This window comes from Alosa alosa, chromosome 10 (assembly GCF_017589495.1).
Source record: "Alosa alosa isolate M-15738 ecotype Scorff River chromosome 10, AALO_Geno_1.1, whole genome shotgun sequence".
In the NCBI taxonomy this organism is placed as follows: Eukaryota; Metazoa; Chordata; class Actinopteri; order Clupeiformes; family Clupeidae; genus Alosa; species Alosa alosa.
Genome location: NC_063198.1, coordinates 25,767,725 through 25,788,004, shown reverse-complemented (window position 1 = coordinate 25,788,004; position 20,280 = coordinate 25,767,725). Strand labels below are relative to the sequence as shown.

At 44.2% G+C, this 20,280-nt stretch overlaps 1 protein-coding gene across 1 annotated transcript in view; it reads right to left on the bottom strand.

The window, feature by feature from the left end:
- Positions 1-5,012: 5,012 nt before the first annotated feature.
- The window catches only part of tex264a (testis expressed 264, ER-phagy receptor a), a 72,261-nt gene continuing 56,993 nt past the window's right edge, over positions 5,013-20,280 (bottom strand). The window contains exon 4 of the mRNA XM_048254964.1: positions 5,013-5,285. Coding sequence (XP_048110921.1) covers positions 5,086-5,285 — 200 coding nt within the window. The 3' untranslated portion in view covers positions 5,013-5,085. The remainder of the gene's footprint in view (positions 5,286-20,280) is intronic.

Below are 20,280 nucleotides of genomic sequence, written 5' to 3'. Positions count from 1 at the left end.
ATTTAGCTCAGCAGAACAAGGATTGCTTTGACCACTCGTTTAATGCTGAATTTTGTAGGTCTATACCTTTTAATTGTGAAGTTACCAGTGAGAATCGATGCTGTGGCAAACAGAACCTACAATTGACTGCGAAAACAGTGCATGTAGGAGTCAGAAATCACCACACTGACTCATTTATCTCTATTTCCATACACGATCTGTTAAATACACTTGCCTACAAGACAACCTTGTAAGAGAAATAGGCCTAATTTTTAAGACGCATGGAATGTCATGTACGGTAGATACAACCGATAAGTCAGGAAACATGACACGTTAGCCAATGCTGTCTACAGTGCAGACTCAGAGGTCCCACCACAAAGTAACTCCTCAGATATATATATATATATATATATATTGGGTTGATATTTAATATAGCCTATTCGTCATGCTCAAGCTCTTATCTGCGTGCTTGCTCCTGATCTTGAAAAATACCTCGTTTCTATTGAAGATCTCTGTATGGATTTGAAAGCTCCCAAATGTCTGATTCCATTGATCAGCCATGACCCTTTTGCTGGTGTTTGTGGTGAGCGACCGCCGCCCGCCATTGACATTGTCAAAAGTGCGGCGGCAGAGGCACAAGTCTTGCGTTTCCCAGCACAATGGAAAAGTCATCGGGCATCGTGGTGTGAATGATTTAAACAGACCGAAAACCTTGTGAGGTCTTTCATTTCCCCTTCAGATCGGTTAATGTTAGTTGTGTGTTCCACTGCGTCAAAGCAATCCAACATCTGTAGCCTATGGTTTCATAGAGACTACGGCCCATGCGTGGCTGTCCACGTCTCGACGACAGGTTCGCATTTTATGTAAAATATGTGCCGTGCATACCAACGATCTGACCATATGGAGCTTAAACTAGAGTTTGTATTGAGAAACTTCAGAGTGAGTAAACGTATGTGTTTTTCCCCTTCTAGTTGCACTTGAGTTGGGCTACCACTTCTTCCTAAGTATGCCTAGCGGTCACTAATGATTCTGCATTGTTAACTCAGTCAATATAAAACTACAAGTGCTGAAAGCCAGAGTAAGCTTCATTGATTTTCAAACAAGGACAATTGCTCATCTTTAGCGAACAGCATGTATTCATCAGAGGAACTTTTCCATTGTGTGGCATGTATTGATCCCAGCCCTCTTCAGGAACATCTATGTCATCTTCAGGGAGCCCCAAAGAATGGCCACTTCCACAAAGAAAGAACAACACAAGGCTTTCACATAAAAAATCAACAGCCATTGAACATCCGGGCATTGTGTGAAAGGGTTCCTCGAACCACCTGTGTCCCCACATGAATTGAACTTTAGAAATGAGCCTCTGCTATTCAGTGCAGCTCAGTAAGAAATGATTAGTGTGTAAGCATGTTTTTGTCGTCCATGGATTCTCCTGCTATGTGGTAAAATAAGAGGTGGGTAAACTATGAATTCTGTGATCTCGGTGAGGTGGACAGCGGTATCGGATTTTTTAAAAAGGCATTCAGAACATGTTTGATAATGGTGGAGGTTATTGTCCAATGTTTATAACAATACCAGTGGTATTAAATGGTTCATAGAGTGTTGATGAGTGTACAAAGTGTGAATGTGGATAATACAGTGGGATTTTTGAATGTTAAAAGTTGCAATTAGTGAATAAGCTCTTTTGAGAGGTGGATAAACTCTATTTCTGAAATTTCAGAGGTGAATAAACTGTGTTTACTTGCGTTTAGTCTCCACTACATCCCTGCTGTACACACATTATACAGTATGGGGGGTTGGGATGAATGACCGCAAAAGTAGAGAATTTGGCCAATCTACTCTTTGGGATATGGGGCTAGCCTTGCATTCAAAAGTTCACATTTTACGGCTGCAGTGTCAGCATGTTTGTCTATGTGTTCACATATGTAGACTACCTGAATCGTCCAGTCAATTCTACAGGCAGGAGCATTTTCCATTCTAAAACTTCACATTGTTATGCATTTATCTAAAAGTGGTCATTGTAACAGAATAGATCACTAAACAAGACAACAAGTCACAAGGAAAGAAATGTTTATTTATAGAGAAATAGACACATTATTTATAACATTTATAAACATATCAGAAGGCATGGGGAGAAGTCACAGATAAACAACATACTTATTTACAGCCATATACTGCACTGCAAATTTGCACAACACCGTTCAAAATACTTTCCATTGCATTCCATACCCCCAAACTAGAACCAGCTTCATGGTGCTTCCTAACCCAAAAGGTGAAATGAGAGAGAATAGCTCCAGCGCCTGAGGGCTGGGTTGCAAGCAATTAGAGGAAAATCAACACCTCTATATAAACCAACACCTTCATCCCTTGATAAAACAATCAGGTTCATTTCTTCCAGGCTTTGGCTTCTGATTAACTGTTCTTTGTACTGTATTTGGAAATGACAGAGGAGTCTGCACACTGCAACATTTGTAATTAATTCAAGTCTTCCAGTCAGATGAAAGTGTTCAGGAATGGCCAGGTTCTGGATATGCCTGTTCAATGAATATTCAGCTTGATAGATATTGGTTAAAGACAATATACAACAATAAAAATGAAGAAAAACTTAAGAAAATACTTAAAGCAGTATTACAAACATTTTGACTGAGTATACTAGATACAGTACATGTTTCATGCAAATTGTTCACAAGAATCTGTTCTCCAGGACACATCTTGTGGACCTACATGAGTCATATAAAATGTATCAACATAATTGAAGACAAAGCCAGAGAAAAAGAAAACTAAACAATAGCCCTTCATTTTTGCATCCCTTTCTCCATTAAGGGTCTGACTAATCTGACATATGAACAAGGCAGCTAGGCCTTTACATCCTTTCCTTACGTCTTCACCAAACAAACATAAATACCATTATTAATATCATTATTCCACTGCTTGGTTAAAATTCCCATTGTCCTACATAATGCGTCGGGGCCGTTTTACAACCTCGACCGTGCATTAACTTCTGTGAACAGACCACCGTGTCGTCCATTATCCCTTACTTATTAATATCATTAATATTCAGTTGGGCATGTTAGATGTAGATGCTGCGAAACAGCAACATTTACTGCTGCCTGCACACGCTTGCGTTGAATGCTGTGCTGGGGGCGCATCTCGTCTACGTAAGCAACGCAACGCAACCAAAATTGACTTCGGCAACGGTTGACATGGTACGTCTCCAGCGCTGCATTCAATGCAAGTGTGTGTAGGCACCGCCGTTAATCTCAAGTGCAGTATGCTCCGCTGCCCTGCACTCAGGTCAGTCAGGGCCAAAAATGAGAGCACACACACACACCACAATTATGTGTACTAGCCATGAAACAATTATTCATTTAGAACAAAATGCGTCTCTTTTGGACAAGTACAGTGTCTTGATGTGGATTTAGTTTTCATTATGACTGATCGAGTTCCACATTATGTATCACAGCCTAAATAAAATAAACCACGGACAGATTTTAAGGTAAAGCTAAAAAGAATTTTAGTCAGAATTCCTTCCTCCTTCTTCTCCTCTTCCTCCTTCTTCTCCTCTTCCTCCTTCTTCTCCTCTTCCTCCTTCTTCTCCTCTTCCTCCTTCTTCTCCTCTTCCTCCTTCTTCTCCTCTTCCTCCTTCTTCTCCTCTTCCTCCTTCTTCTCCTCTTCCTCCTTCTTCTCCTCTTCCTCCTTCTTCTCCTCTTCCTCCTTCTTCTCCTCTTCCTCCTTCTTCTCCTCTTCCTCCTTCTTCTCCTCTTCCTCCTTCTTCTCCTCTTCCTCCTTCTTCTCCTCTTCCTCCTTCTTCTCCTCTTCCTCCTTCTTCTCCTCTTCCTCCTTCTTCTCCTCTTCCTCCTTCTTCTCCTCTTCCTCCTTCTTCTCCTCTTCCTCCTTCTTCTCCTCTTCCTCCTTCTTCTCCTCTTCCTCCTTCTTCTCCTCTTCCTCCTTCTTCTCCTCTTCCTCCTTCTTCTCCTCTTCCTCCTTCTTCTCCTCTTCCTCCTTCTTCTCCTCTTCCTCCTTCTTCTCCTCTTCCTCCTTCTTCTCCTCTTCCTCCTTCTTCTCCTCTTCCTCCTTCTTCTCCTCTTCCTCCTTCTTCTCCTCTTCCTCCTTCTTCTCCTCTTCCTCCTTCTTCTCCTCTTCCTCCTTCTTCTCCTCTTCCTCCTTCTTCTCCTCTTCCTCCTTCTTCTCCTCTTCCTCCTTCTTCTCCTCTTCCTCCTTCTTCTCCTCTTCCTCCTTCTTCTCCTCTTCCTCCTTCTTCTCCTCTTCCTCCTTCTTCTCCTCTTCCTCCTTCTTCTCCTCTTCCTCCTTCTTCTCCTCTTCCTCCTTCTTCTCCTCTTCCTCCTTCTTCTCCTCTTCCTCCTTCTTCTCCTCTTCCTCCTTCTTCTCCTCTTCCTCCTTCTTCTCCTCTTCCTCCTTCTTCTCCTCTTCCTCCTTCTTCTCCTCTTCCTCCTTCTTCTCCTCTTCCTCCTTCTTCTCCTCTTCCTCCTTCTTCTCCTCTTCCTCCTTCTTCTCCTCTTCCTCCTTCTTCTCCTCTTCCTCCTTCTTCTCCTCTTCCTCCTTCTTCTCCTCTTCCTCCTTCTTCTCCTCTTCCTCCTTCTTCTCCTCTTCCTCCTTCTTCTCCTCTTCCTCCTTCTTCTCCTCTTCCTCCTTCTTCTCCTCTTCCTCCTTCTTCTCCTCTTCCTCCTTCTTCTCCTCTTCCTCCTTCTTCTCCTCTTCCTCCTTCTTCTCCTCTTCCTCCTTCTTCTCCTCTTCCTCCTTCTTCTCCTCTTCCTCCTTCTTCTCCTCTTCCTCCTTCTTCTCCTCTTCCTCCTTCTTCTCCTCTTCCTCCTTCTTCTCCTCTTCCTCCTTCTTCTCCTCTTCCTCCTTCTTCTCCTCTTCCTCCTTCTTCTCCTCTTCCTCCTTCTTCTCCTCTTCCTCCTTCTTCTCCTCTTCCTCCTTCTTCTCCTCTTCCTCCTTCTTCTCCTCTTCCTCCTTCTTCTCCTCTTCCTCCTTCTTCTCCTCTTCCTCCTTCTTCTCCTCCTCCTCTCTTCCTCCTTCTTCTCCTCTTCCTCCTTCTTCTGCTCTTCCCCGACCTCACCCTCCTCCTCCTCCAGGTCCAGTTCCTCAAAGGACGAGCCGCTGCCCAGGGAGCCGTTGGAGGCGCGCTCTGCCTCGCTGTGCTCGGCGCGCTCGCTCAGCTCCTCCTCCTGCTGCTGCTCCTCCTCCTCCTCGGTGCAGGATGGTGGACGGGGCCAGCGAGCTCTCCCTGCTCTCGGTGGGGACGGCGCGGCTGGCGTAGCTGCTCTCGCTGTTGGAGTCGCCACCTGGAATCAGCAAAGGAAAGGGAACTGGTGAGGTGACAGTACTAACATTACCGTCTGCAACACTCAGCGCCAGGCACCCTTCAGAGTTGAGAGCTAGAGTTGCTGCTTATCACAAGGTACAAGGCAAGTTTAAGAAAGTCATATACAATGTTTTACACAAAGGCCACAGACATTAGGTCTGACTTCCTTAATTGTAGCTCAGAAAAACACTGAAAGGGTAGGGCTATATTTCTCACCTCAAGAGGAGGTTTTTCCCCCCTAGAGACACCAATTTTATTTGATCAAACATAACTTAGAAAAGATATTTAGAACATATCTATATAATTTACTGTATACTTATACGACTTTATACACTATATATATACACACACTATATATACACTATATATATATATATATATATATATATATATGTTTCAACAATTATATGAAACCAATGGCATGAGATTATATTTACTTCTTAACAATTTCATGTAACCTGAAGTTTACACACAAGCAGTTGGAAAGAAGCAATCCCCACCCATTCTTCCTATCTGTATCAAGTCTTCATAAACCTTTGGCAGTAGTAATTAGCATGTGACATAATTAGCAAGCACCTGATAGTCCTTATATGAATATGAGCCAAACGGTGTAGAAAAATGACCCCCATCTGAGACAGTACAGTATAATTGGGAGAAGCTGTGCTGCTTCTTGGCAGGCAAACCAGGTGAGCAGCATAATTGCCCCATAAAAAAACTTCCCACTTCTCCAAGTCCCTGGGGACTTACACAATCATGTGCCAAAAACACTCAGCACAACAAACCCACTGAGGGGACTGAAGTGTAGGGAGGCTCAGGCAAGCGCCGAGTTCCATTTACATGATTACTGGTGCAGAAGTGCTGTCCATAAGAACCGCCTAACCTCTCATCAGTTAGGACCCCTGCAACCTCACCCCACCCCCCTACGATCTAGGCCGACCGCGTCAGTTTCTGTGCCTATCCCCCGACCTCCTCACAACCTTGACATTTCAGGAGGGCGTTCCAGTCAGATGGCAGCTGATTTGTGTGGTCTCAGCACGGCAGCTTTATGTCCAGCTGCTCAAAGCTGGTGGCTACTGAGAGTGGCTGAAGAAAAGGCCCATGGAGGCCATCAGACAGTGGTCCGAGGGGTCCCACACACACACTGGGAGCACAGACAGTGGTCCGAGGGTTCCCACACACACACTGGGAGCACAGACAGTGGTCCGAGGGGTCCCACACACACACACTGGGGGCATAGACAGTGGTCCGAAGGGTCCCACACACACACTGGGGGCACAGTAGAGTATTTGGATGCCGCAACAGGGCTGAAGAATGGCTGCCAAACCCACAATCCAGGGGAACGCTTCCCAGTCATTATATCCATAGACATTTAGAAAACGACTATAAAAGCAGTGACTCAAACCGGTCCCTACGAAATGCATTCATAATCATTTAGGAAACAGGTCAGTTGTACACTCTGGTTGAAATGTTCTATATAATTTAAAAATATGTAATAAATTTTCACAAAATATAAATTTTCTTTCAGAACCTTAACCTATATTACTTCAGCTCAGTGAACTTCCCTTTTCTCATTGTTCATACTATATCTTTGTTTCTCAATCCTTTTCTCATTGTTCATACTGTATCTTTGTTTCTCAATCCTTTTCTCATTGTTCATACCATATCTTTGTTTCTCAATCCTTTTCCAACTAATTCCCTCAGTTGTGTCAGGTGTGAGTTTGCCACCGGCATGCTCCAAGTTAAATAGATATGACTGTTTTGTCTCCATACGTTCTAGCGTTGTTTATTCTGTTACTTATATATTACTTATGAATTATAAATTAATGAATGAACTTTTCATTTTACACTTCATTTCTTCAAGAGCTTCACTATTGAAATTAATCCCTCCCTATGGCAAGCATCTACATGTGATGCTGCACTACATCTTTGTGAATTGAAGCAGATATATTGTGGTGTGTGTGTGTGTGTGTATGAGAAGGGGTTGTAGAAGAGGAGAGACAAAGAAAGTGTATGAGTGTGGGCTGAGGGGTGAGCCAGTTTTGATGACGGCTAATAATCCATCATGGTGTTGGATTGACTCCACTCCTGCTGGGGTGTTCAGGAGCGTAATTCCTGGTAATGGCTTACTACAACAACAGTGTAAACATAGGACTTTTTTACAAGACAATTGGACTACTTTGGCTTTACTAGGTTTGATGCTATTTCCCCTGCTAAATAGGTTCAACCTGTTCAGCTGTCAATCTTTAAGAACTTATGTTTGACAGAAATGTGGCCTATATTTGAAAAACCCGTCACTTCTGTTCAAATTATAATTCTGCCCAATTCTAGACATAGTTGTAACGTTACAGAATGTCCATGTGTGATCCAGGTTTCTGCCCACAGAAAAAAATGTTGTTAAATTGATGTGTTGAAGTGGTGTGATTTAAAAAATGAAACGTCAATTTGAGGATGAAAATTCCTGAAACATTTATTTTGTTTTCAGTAGTCTATGTGCTGGTCCATTCATTAGTAATAAAATACAATAATCCAACATGATCACATATTTTGGAGTACACAGATATGCGGATACTGTGAACTGCTTTCATAATCAACGCTGATTATGAAACTACCCATATTGGCGAACCATAGTTGACAATTCTCAGAAAGCCCATTATGTGTGCTAGTTAATGTTTCATGTTTACATATTTCCTACACTCAAGCAAACATACAAAACTGCCTGTGCTTAATGAGGGAGGATAGACTGAGAGCCTGCATTCAGATATGTGGATGCATGGCTAATGCAAACCTTTCAACGAAAAAACAAAAAAGCTTCAATGAAAAAGCTGAAATGAACATTGCTGTGAAAAGAAGGTGAGTAGCAGCAGCTCATTGGAGTAAGGAGTAGAGAGAAGTAAGAAGCAACACTCCCTCTATGTGTCCTGGTACATGTATGCATGGAGAATGGACTGCAAGTCTCTTGCAATGAAGTGCGCACGAGTTAAAACACAGAGTGGGAGGAAAAAAGAAGAAAAAAGAACAATACTAAAAGCTCCATGACCTCATCAAAGTCTGTCTGAAGACAAATCATCTGTGAAGCTGCTGTCTGTCTGTCTGTCTGTCTGTCTCTCTCTCTCTCTCTCTCTCTCTCTGTCTGTCTGTCTGTCTGTCTGTCTCTCTCTCTCTGTCTGTCTGTCTGTCTGTCTGTCTGTCTGTCTGTCTGTCTCTCTCTCAAGTCTACTATTTATGCAGCTCTTTGTAAAATCCATTTTCTGCAACCTGGTGTGGACCAAGCTGTCCACTGTCAATGATGCTTCAAAGTTCTTTCTTCTCTCCCTTTAATATATTTTAAAATGTGTTCTTTACGTATGACCTCATAGCTGATAGATATTCTAATTCATTGTATAAAGAAAAGCACAACTATTTCTCTTGATTCTGTATGTAATAATGACACAGGACAGACACCCAACTCATAATTGGTGTCCCTGACACCAATAACTTGGCGAGTCAATGTGTTTACGGAGCAAGTTTCAGATTGGCTGAGGAAAAGCAATAACCTTTAGATCCCATTCCACCCTGCCAGGCTCTGACCTCGCATCACTTCCTGTCTGCATCATTTTGGCAGAGAGGATATGATGGCACCTCCTGCGCCTCTTGGTACAAATTAGCAGTGGCATCTCAATTAAGCTCGCTTTCTGGAGTCATTGTGCATAAATGGCGGCAGTGGAAACAGGCAGGCGAATACGTGAGACCTTTTCAAAACTGATTAGCACGAAGGACGCATAGCTCAGTACAGGTCTCACCCCCCCCACCACAACACCTCTAAATGTCATTCAGGCAGCGGCAGCCATCAACAGCACCAGGTAAATTACTTTCTCCATAAGAGCAGAAAACAGACGCTAATGGACAAAAATCAATAGTGTGAATTCGATCATATTCACACAATATTATTAGAAGAACTGTGGCTCTAAACAATCAAAATATTTCATCTGAAAATAAGTCCACATACACTTGATCATATCAGTGACACACACACACACACACACACACACCTCACCATACCAAACTGTTTAGTGTTAAATGTGGTTTATTAGCCCTTTTAACTTGATAGTGCTCATCTTTTTGGTTTGCTCGTGCCATAAGCAATTCATTAAAGCACACAATTACACTAAAGACAAGTTGACTTACATAAATCTCTGAAGCCAGTATTGGATGTATTTCACTTGAAAACATACTGGACCATGCAAGAAAGCAAGACAAATGAGATACAGGTGTACAAAATACATTATTCTGTCGACTGCCATAGAAGTCCAGTTTTGACCAGACAAGAGGAGGCTTGAGGAGGGTGAGACCATTTCTGGGTGTAATACGTCATGTCATGGACAGTGTCAATATGGTGTCTTTGCTGGACAGCACAGGTCTTGTATACATTAGTGCAGTATTCATTGGCTTTCACCTCATTGAAACAGCTGCTAACAACATCATGCTGCATTTATCACTAAAACAGTAACCTGAATGCACTCTTACTAGGCTGCAGATCTTTACGAGATGTCATATTTTCACTGCTGCATTTTATGGATATGGCCCAGTGTGTTTTTGGAAAGGCCATCAGTCACGGCTTGATGGAGAGAGAGGCCGAGGAGCTGAGGGGAAAGGGGCTGACCAGCCTAGACCAGTCCAGACTTCCCGACCCTGGGGACCAGACACTCCTCAGCTTGCTTAGCACCTCATCACCATCTCCCAACACACACGAGAACAAATAAACAGAAATTCATTTTCACATCCAAGAGTGCTAGATGAGGGTCAGGCGAGAGCTGCACCCACCCACCTACACACACACACACACATACACACATACACACACACACACAGAGAGCCACCTCAGGGTGTATGGAGCCACCCCCGTCTCCCATTCCCCTGCAACCCATATCTAATTATTGGGTTACGCATCTCAACAACTCTGAGCTTGCCCACATCAGGAGGTCCACAAGCTATTCATGGCGCACAGCAATACCCTGGATACCACCTCCCAATCCATCAGCCTGACCAGATGTGCTGACAACTACCCACAATCAACTACTAGCCACAACCAACAACTACCCACAACCAACAACTACCTACAACCAACCACTACCCACAACTACCCACAACCAACAACTACCCACAATCAACAACCACAACTACCCACAACTACCCACAACCAACAACTACCCACAACCATCAACTACCCACAACCATCAACTACCCACAACCATCAACTACCCAAAACCAACAACTACCCACAACTTCCTACAACTACCCACAACCATCAACTACCCACAACCAACAACTACCCACAATCAACAACCACAACTAGCCACAACTTCCCACAACTACCCACAACCATCAACTACCCACAACCAACAACTACCCACAATCAACAACCACAACTAGCCACAACTTCCCACAACCATCAACTACCCACAACCAACAACTACCCACAACCACAACTACCCACAACCATCAACTACCCACAACCAACAACTACCCACAACTACCCACAACCAACAACTACCCACAACCAACAACCACAACTACCCACAACCAACAACTACCCACAACCAGCAACTACCCACAACTACCCACGACCAACTAGCAACCAGCTAGCACTCCACACAAAGCAGGTAGCAGGAGCGTGTTGTGTTTTCTCCTTCTCACAAGTGCCCAGGCCCTGGCGACTCTGCCAACGTAATTGGTGTATTTAGAGAAGATGGGGAAGAGGAGCCTCAAGAAGAGAGAACAGTACAAAACTGGACGGTTTTCACCACCGAGGGGAAAAAAGTGAGAATAAGTCATGACAAAGCTCCTAAATTGAAGCAGAATGTGGCCTGGAAAGTCTCTTAGATAACATTTGCCTGAATTAGTTGCTAAATTGGGCCCTGTGGGATTATTAGCCCAGAATCAAGGCGCTTGTTCTTAAAAAGCTGCTGGAGACTGCAGAGCCGAGCTGGGCTTTAAGTCAGTAATTAGAGACTGTGAGTGACTGCGCAAGCAGGTGGGGCTTTCTCAGGCGGGCTGGTCGGCCGGCAGATGAAACGGCGGCGGCAGGAAATGAGATCACGAAAGAAAAACGACAATCCACTTCAGTGTCTGCGTCTCGGCGCTAACACACAGACAGATGTGGGTGTAGGATATGGGGGCAAAACAGACAGCATTTTGCTCGCCACTAAGTGCGTGGGGGCTTTTCATCTTGGAGCTGCACCGCCAAGTAATGAGTCCTCCCTCCACACATCAAACTGAAGGTCTAATGAGTTGAGGTCATTATCAGAACTGAGCAATCAGAAGTTTACCTGGGCTGTCTGTGTGTGTGTGTGTGTGTGTGTGTGTGTGTGTGTGTGTGTGTGTGTCTGTGTCTAAGTGAGTGTGATTGAGTGTGCATCTATGTGTAAGTGACAGAGATGGTATACGTGTGTGTGTGTGTCTGTGTGTGTTTGTGTGTTTAGGCGGGTTGTTTACATAAGAAAATCCATTTAGTCTCACTCTAATAAAGTGTGGCTTCATCCGCATAACTGAATTAGGGGGAGCGTTTCAGCCTGCCGCATGCCTCGCCAAACACCTTGACACCTACAGTATGTCCCCCCCCCCTCTCCGCTGACCTTGCTTATTCTGAGTCACTCACAGCTAATAGCCATGTAATTACACTGGAGGCTGCAGCTTGATACTTATGTAATTATGCCATGATTAAGAATAAATAGACAGAGATCTGATGAAACTGCTACCCTGCTGGCTGCAGTTCAATCTCTGCCATATTTTCAGAGGGATCGCCGTGCCCACAAACTGTACTTCACATACTGCCGTGGTTTCAACCATCCAATATTCGGGACAACAAAAAGGAGCATTTACCTTGTGATCAAGTGAGTTAGACTACAAGGCATTAACATCAGCAGAAATTCATACTGAGCTGTATATGAGAGCTTTTCAGAATGCTCAGATGTGTTTTTTTACTCTCAGTAGTTTTTTGTTATTTGGTTGGCTGTACATCCTCCATAGGTATGCTGGGGGTCAAGATATTCCTCCCGACGTCCTTCCACCTCTCCTCGTGTACTCTGCGTGTTGCTCCTCTTTGACTTGACAAGAAAACAACTGGCTCGGCCTCATGTCTGCAGGACTGGCTCCAGTCTTGTTGATGCATTAGGGGTTTTATTTACTGCATGCTTATTTATGATTAGATGAATATGCAGCATTCATCTGAGCACTGTCACATAACTAACTAGATCTAACTGTCTAACTGTATTGCATTATGCACACTCAATTCTCACTGGTATCTGCTAGACAACAAGTACCAAAACATGATTAGTTCATAGATTTCACATGTAAAATACATTTTATACAACCCCACCCCCATCTTGCCTGTTCATAATTCTAAGAAATTCTTGAATTGTGTGCATGTGTCGCGTATACATGTTTATGTTTATGTGTGTGTGTGGTGTGTGGGTGGGTGTGTGATAGTGCATGTGCATGTGCTTGTGTGTTTGCCTGTTTATGTGCCTGTGTGTGTGCATGTGCATGCATGCATATATATGTCTACTGTGTGAGTATGTGTCATCAATTAGGATTACTGTGAATGTATGTGTGTGCGTGTGTATCTGTTTATGCACATGTGTGCATATGGAATGGGTTTACATGACCCCTGGAGGCAAACATACGCAAAAAATTGGTCATCCTAAGCCCTACGGTTCTCAAGATATTCACAGAAAACTGTGTCTGCCCTACACTCCTTTCGGGGGGTCCAGTCCAGCGGGGGGCTACAGATCAAAAGCAGCGATGGTTCCATGCTATCCATGTGGGGTTACATGCCCACAAGTTTAAGGTGTACCCGGTCTTTCAGTGTCCCGGGAATCCTTGTTGGTGTACGGTCACTAAATGTACACATAAATTATTTTATTGTAAGGCCCCCCATGAACGAAAGTCCACGAAACCATGGCATGCATTCGGAGGGTGTCATAATGATCCTACACTTTTAATTTCGTGCAGTTTTGACCATGTCAGCCAGAGATAGAGGTGGCGCTATACATGAAATAAGTGGTAATGGGATAGGTTGACATGCCCCCTTAAGACCAACATACAAAAAATGGTGGACCTCCTAGGCCCTACGGTTCTCGAGATATTCACAGAAAACTGTCTCCGGCCACCTACAGGCCAGTTGGTGTATAGTAACATAAATTAATTTATTGTGTGGCCCCCCATGAACAGAATTCCACGAAACTTGGCGTGCATTCAGAAGGTGTCATAATGATCCTACACTTCCAATTTCGTGAAGTTTTGACTATGTTAGGTCACAGATACCTGCGATTACAACACCTCATTTTTACTTTTTTGTGTTTAACTAGGTGGCGCTATACATGAAATGAGTGGTTATGGAATGGGTTGACATGGCCCTTTGAGACCAACATACAAAAAAAAAATGAGCCTCCTAAACCCTATGGTTCTCGATATATTCACAGAAAACTGTGTCTGCCCTACCCTCCTTTCGGGGGGTCCAGTCCAGCAGGGGGGCTACAGATCAAAACGAAAACAGGAGGTTCCATGCTATCCATGTGGGGTTACATGCCCACCAAGTTTCGTGTACCCCGGTCTTACAGTGTCCCGGGAATCCTTGACGGAAATTTGGACATGCGAAAAAGAAAAAGAAAATAAATAAATAAATAAAAAATCTGACTAAACCTATATGACCACCGCTTCGCTGCACAGCGGTCATAATAACTACAGTAACTAAAAAGGAAAAATGTAAATTTTGGAAATGTGTGTGTGTGGGTGTGAGCGTGCGTGAACACAATTGTTTGTGTGTTTATGTATGCCCATGAGTTTGTGTGTGTGTGTGTGTGTGTGTGAGAACACTTATCCATCTGAGAAGAGTAATAACGGTGACATGGCACGGCAGATACGATCGGCATGATTTAACATTTCAGTCGGTATCAGTTGGCAGCATCCATCTCGCGGCAGCCGTGTTTACTCTTCAGAAATGACCTCAGCCTTTCTCCAGCTACTCATCTAGTGCTTATTCACTGCGGCGGCTGGACATAGAGCCTTTCGCTGCTCGGCTCAGCTCCCTCCCCGCGGCCGCCCGCTGAGTTATGGGGGCTGCAGGACGGAGCGAGGCGGCCAGGGCCTGGGAGCCCATGGGGCCATGTTCCTGAGCGATCTCCCAAATGGCGTGCCGTGATACACAGCCCACACCTGTCAGGAGCGGCCGGTCGGCCGTGATTGATGGGCCTCTAATTAAGAGGGCTCTGCGGTGGGCAGCTCGGCGAGAGAAGGCTCCGTGGGCTTAGGCTGCCCTCCCGCTGGACGGATGGCTGACCGCGAGTCTGCAGTGGACTGCACACACGCCCCGGCCGGTCGGCCATCAATCTCTCAAGCCAGTCGTTTCGCCCACCCGACCCATGACTGCCTGAGCCACGGATCAATCTGAACCCAGGAACATGCGCGATGAAACAACGGCGTTCGGATCGAACGGCTCCCGTTCACACGGTGGAGCACAAACAGTTGTGCTGACCCATACAGTGCTTTGGAGTCAGTGTAGTTTTGGCAGAAAATAGCCCACACATCTGCTATATGATGTGTAGAGGGCAGGCAAGTGATAAGTCAACCCTGGGCTGTGCCCAACACTGATCTCAGCACAACACTGAGGGACAGTAAGCAGCAGGTTCCCGTTCCAACTGTGAAGTTCTAGATGAGTGAGGTTAACAGGGGTGACGTGGAAATGAACTAACGGTCATGAAGTGGCACGTGGCAATGACTCACGAAACCCTGCCCCTGTTGGACAGTCACTTCACCATAAACCCTGAGGGGACCCCCAGAGGACTCACAGAGCCGTGTGCCTGTCACCCACACAGACGTCGTTCATCAAAACATATCTACATGGATAAAACAGAATGGCACTATTCTGCAGAGGTGGAAAAAGTATGAAAATATTGTACTCAAGTAAAAGTACCAATACCTTGATGAAATATTACTCAAGTACAAGTTAAAAATGTACTTTAAGTAAAAGTTACTTAGTTACTTTTTTTTTTTTTTGGGGTAACAGAACAACTAGTTTTCTCAGAGACTTTCTAATGAGGAGATACAGCACTCAAAAATCCTCCATAGTGCATGGGGTTAGTTTGTAACGTTGTCTACACATCACAACCCTTCCACGGCAAAACGTCGACATGTGAATACATTGAGCTAATCATGTGGTGTATTGTAAAATACATTGAGCCAAGCAAGTGGTGTGCTGTGAAGACATCGTGCTAATCATCTGTTGTGATCTCGCTGCTGGAGCAAGATTGGTGTCGTGAAGCCTTACGCACACGCATTTCTGCCGAAATAGATGCACGATAAGTGCCATATGAGATAAGTGTTGCAATATGGCCGCCAAGTGGATGTACTTGCCTGATAAGGACGTTGAGAAATGGAGATCTATGTGAAAAATCCCCGGAGTTCTCCTTTAAGTTTGAGCAGTAGTTGATTTTCAAAGTTAGTTGCACTCATCCTTGGGTCGCTTTGCAGTGAACAGTAATCCAGCATAACTGATAAGCCCCTCACAGGCAGCTGAGGCAGGCAGGCCAATGTTGAGTTGCAGAGAGTTTTTTTATATTTGGAAACGAGCAGAAGGTTCAGCAGATTAAAGGGTGTCGAACTGGTGGGGGAAAGTGGGAAGTATAGGGCCCCAGTGGAGGAGAGGGCCCGTGAAAAGTGGAATACAGGGGGCACAACATTTTCACCAGGCATTAGTAATAACTCAGGTAATCCACACATAAAAAAATCCAAACAACTCCATAAGTAGAGTCATGTGTAATGAAGTGGAATAACACAGGGAAAAAGTATTGAACACGCTAAGAAAAAGCACTAAGGCAAGGAAATGGAAGGAACGAGCTGAAATCTGTAAGTAGTTAGAGAGTAGTTATCCTTTCTATCTGTGCAAATTAATATAAGCTTGGTTAGTAGCCTACATATTGATGGGCTATAAAAAGGTTTTTCATTACCAAGGTGTCACACAAGAAACATTTCATGATGGATAAAAGCAAAAAGTTCTCCCAAGACCTTTGCAACCTTATTGTTGCAAAACATATCAATGAAACTGGTTACAGATGCATTTCAAAACTTCAGAATCTTCCAGTAAGCAGCATGGGGAGCCATTATCTGCAAGTGGAAGAAACATCACTGCATCATCAACCCGGCCTTGCACAGGATCTCCTTCATAATATTTCTGACCAGGGAGTCAGAAGGATAGTCAATTCAAGAGCCAAGGACCACTCGGAGAAAGCTCCAAAAAGACTTGAAGGCAGCCAATTCAATTAAATTCAATTAAACAGTTCTGGAAGTAACTAAGGATCAGGATTCACAAGAGGGACCCCTGGAATCTGTTTAGAACAATGGGCCAAAATCACACCTGATACTTTCGACTAATAAGTTTTGTCATACAGGAAATGTCTTGAAGCTGTCATTACAAACAAAGGCTTCCACAAAGTATTGACGAAATTCCAGTAGGAACGTTCAATACTTTTTTCCTGTGTCATTCCACTTTATTACACATAACACTTATGTTTGGATTTTTTATATGTGTGTTAATATAATGTGTGGTGAAAATTTCGAATATAGGCTACTCACTGGAAGTTTAGGCTAATTACTGGAAAAAAAAAAAACAATAAAGCGTTCAATACTTATTTCCACCATATATTTATTTTACCTGAATATTTTAACTTACAAATTAAATGTCAAAATGAATGTCAGACGAAATGTAAAGTTTGACTGACTGGATTTTGTATACAAAACATAGTGAAAACTGTCTAGTTTGTTAACTACCACAGTCAATGAGTTGGGTTAGCGATAGTCTGTCATTTTTAAAAGTGGGTCCCCAGAAAAAAAGTTTGAGAAACACTGGTCTAAGGTCACTCTCACTCTCCCTTGCTAAAGAGCTAAATAGATTAGTCCACCTGCACGATTCATAAGGTAGCCTAGTCTATCTTTTGTTTATTTAGTTGAGCATCACTAGTGGAACGCTAATTGTTGTGCTGCTGGTGCAATGTCTTTCTCCAAGAAAGTCAAGTAGGCTAAGGTTACTAAAAACAAAGGTCAAAACAGGAAAAAGAGAGACATCAACATGAGGGGAAACAACTGCTAATAAACTTCTTTCCAAAGAAAGGTGAGCACAAACGTCAAAACACGAAATCCCATGGTGTTTGCTAGCTTGAATATTTCCGCAATCATTGGTGCTAAAACTAACTGAGACAACCCATTGGAATAGCGTAAAATACACTTTCATACGTTAGGCTAATCTGATGCATCTCGTGATCCAGCTCCATCACTTTCAGAAAGACTGCATGGCGCCAGCTTGATTCATGTTCTGTTGTAGGCTACATGCTGATCATTATCACTAGGCTAGTGGTTTAGGGCGCGATTTTTCTGTTTTCGTTAGTCTTAACTTTTTTTTTTACTCAAGTAACGGATGGGATTTTTGATGTAGCAAAGTACAATACTTCACTCAAAATGTAATCAAGTAAAATTTAAAATACAAATAAACTACTTAAAAATACAAAATACACAGAAAACTACTCAATACAGTAACGTGAGTAAATGTATTTTGTTACTTTCCACCTCTGCTATTCTGACACCAGCCGTGTGGGTAATGCCGATGGGTGGAGGCATGCTGGTGAATTTCCCCAGGCCATGAGCCCAAAGGGCAAAACGTCTTACAAACTGCCACCGATTGTGGACAAACCCAAACTATTCAAGAACCAAACAGTAGTGATATTTTGGGCAAATAACAGTAAGTAGAGAGTAAGTATTCCCTCAAACAGGCTTAGGCAGAGTCAGTCAGGCAGAAAAGTCTGTTGATATGTGATGTCCTCGATTGAACGTAAGACGTAACAGAACTTGGACCCAAACAAAAGACCACAGTTTCAAGGTTGCATAAAAATAAATTTATACCAATCCTTCACAAATGTTCTAAAAAGACAAAACATTCATTGTTGTATCAGTCTTTGTGAGCTTGTTGACATTTAGGATGGAATAGCAACAAGCTTTACAGCTCAGAGGCAATTCCCTATCTAAAGATAAGAGTGGCATAGCCTTGCAACCAGACAAATCTGAGGGCTCATGTTTCATTTGCTCTGGCAGATCCCTCTGACCCCTCTCCCATTCAAACAGATTTCCACCCAGCCAAAAAAAACTTTATCCAATATGGGGCGGCCATTATATCATGTTGAGACACTTGTGAACAACCAAGGCTGACACGGAATGTACCAGTTTTAATTGATCTGGAGGGTTTAAAGAACAACCATTGACAGGATCAACAGGATTTGGTAAAGGTTTAATGTTGACCCAGCTTAACAGTGACACTTGCCAAGCTAAAAGGGCAATTGGAGATCTCTACAAAGGCCAAATGCCATATCTTGCAACATTAGAAACAAATTTGACGAGAGGCCCCGTGAGTTGAAGCCACTCCAACATTCTATGGGCTCCTCCTTGGCCCGTACTGCACTTTTCTACCGCATTGACAACATGACCTCCTTTTGGTTGTATGTAGACAAAAACAACCTTCCGCACAGCAGTTCCTCTTTCCTCTGCAAGCTTGTGATCTAGCTTGACGAGCTGTCTCAAAAGTACTGATATGCCGAAAGATGACATCTTCTGTGACTGAAGAAACCGCCTACCTGGAACATTCTTTTCCCCCTAGTCTTTACATGATTTGCCCTTCTGTTTGGAGAGAATTAGCTCTGGCTAACTGACCTCCATTGGATTTGGCTCAGGAGCATCTCACTCCATTACTAGATGTGGTCAGTAGCAGCGCAGTGTTCTGAGAGGCTGATTAATAGATGTTGTCATAAAGAAGAGATCCCCTTCATCCCCTCCCACCACGTTGGCTCCCTGTGCCACACAGCGGCCGCTGCTCAGGCGAGCTCTCGGACAGAGATAAGCACAGCGGCCGCTGCTCAGGCGAGCTCTCGGACAGAGATAAGCAGAGTGCTGTGGGACTGTCAGGGTGGCTGGCTGCCCTCATGTCAGGGCTGCAGACACTGATAAACAGCCAGCTGGAAACCCTGAACCAGATCACACACACACACACACGACTCCTGAACCAGACTACATCTCTGTCCCCATCCCACTAGGCGGGAATGGGGAGGGTGATTTTGACTGTTTTTCATCTGGCTCTTGTTCTGGGCATAGCAAGCAGCGGGGCCTCAACTCAACCATTCATCTCTGTTGTGCTGCTGACAGAAGTCGGCCTCGACCATGAGTCAGCCGAGAGATCTGGGCACCTCTCCCACCCCTCCTAACACCCTCCCCATCCACCCACCATCGGCTTCGAAAACACCACCTGCTCACCACGAGCCCCGTCTTTGTCCGTTAACCTCCTGTCCGTGAAGAACGATTCGAGCAAAGGTGCAGTCCGAGCCGTCACTGTGGTGACTTCATGGGGGCTGTCATGTTTTTAAAAAAAGAGAGATGGGGGGGGGGCTGCTCTTGGAGGCATGCACTAGCCGTGACAGAGCAATTACAGTGGCTCGTATATCACGGGCTGATATACGTGGGAGACTGGAAGAAAAATGCCCTCACTGTGGACCTTCCACCCGGCTACCTGGAGAAGGGCGTTACCCCTCCGCCTCCACGGCCTGCTTCAACACTTGTGCTCTGACAAATTAATGGAGATGGAAATGGCACTACAATATGTACATCAGTCAGAGGTTTACACTGGTGTGTGTGTGTGTGTGTGTGTGTGTGTGTGCGCGTGTATGTGTGTGTGTGTGTGTGTGCGTGCGTGCGTGCATCTGGCGTGCGTGCCTGTCTCTGTGTGTGTGTGTGTGTGTGTGTGTGTGTGTGTGTGTGTGTGTGTGTGTGTGTGTGTGTGTGTGTGTGTGTGTGTGCGTGCGTGTGTCTGGCGTGCGTGTGTGTGTGTGTGGTGAGAGTTTGAATTGAATGTTTTCTTTCCTATAAGTGCATGTGAATATGAGTGTCAGGCAAATGACTAAGAGTGC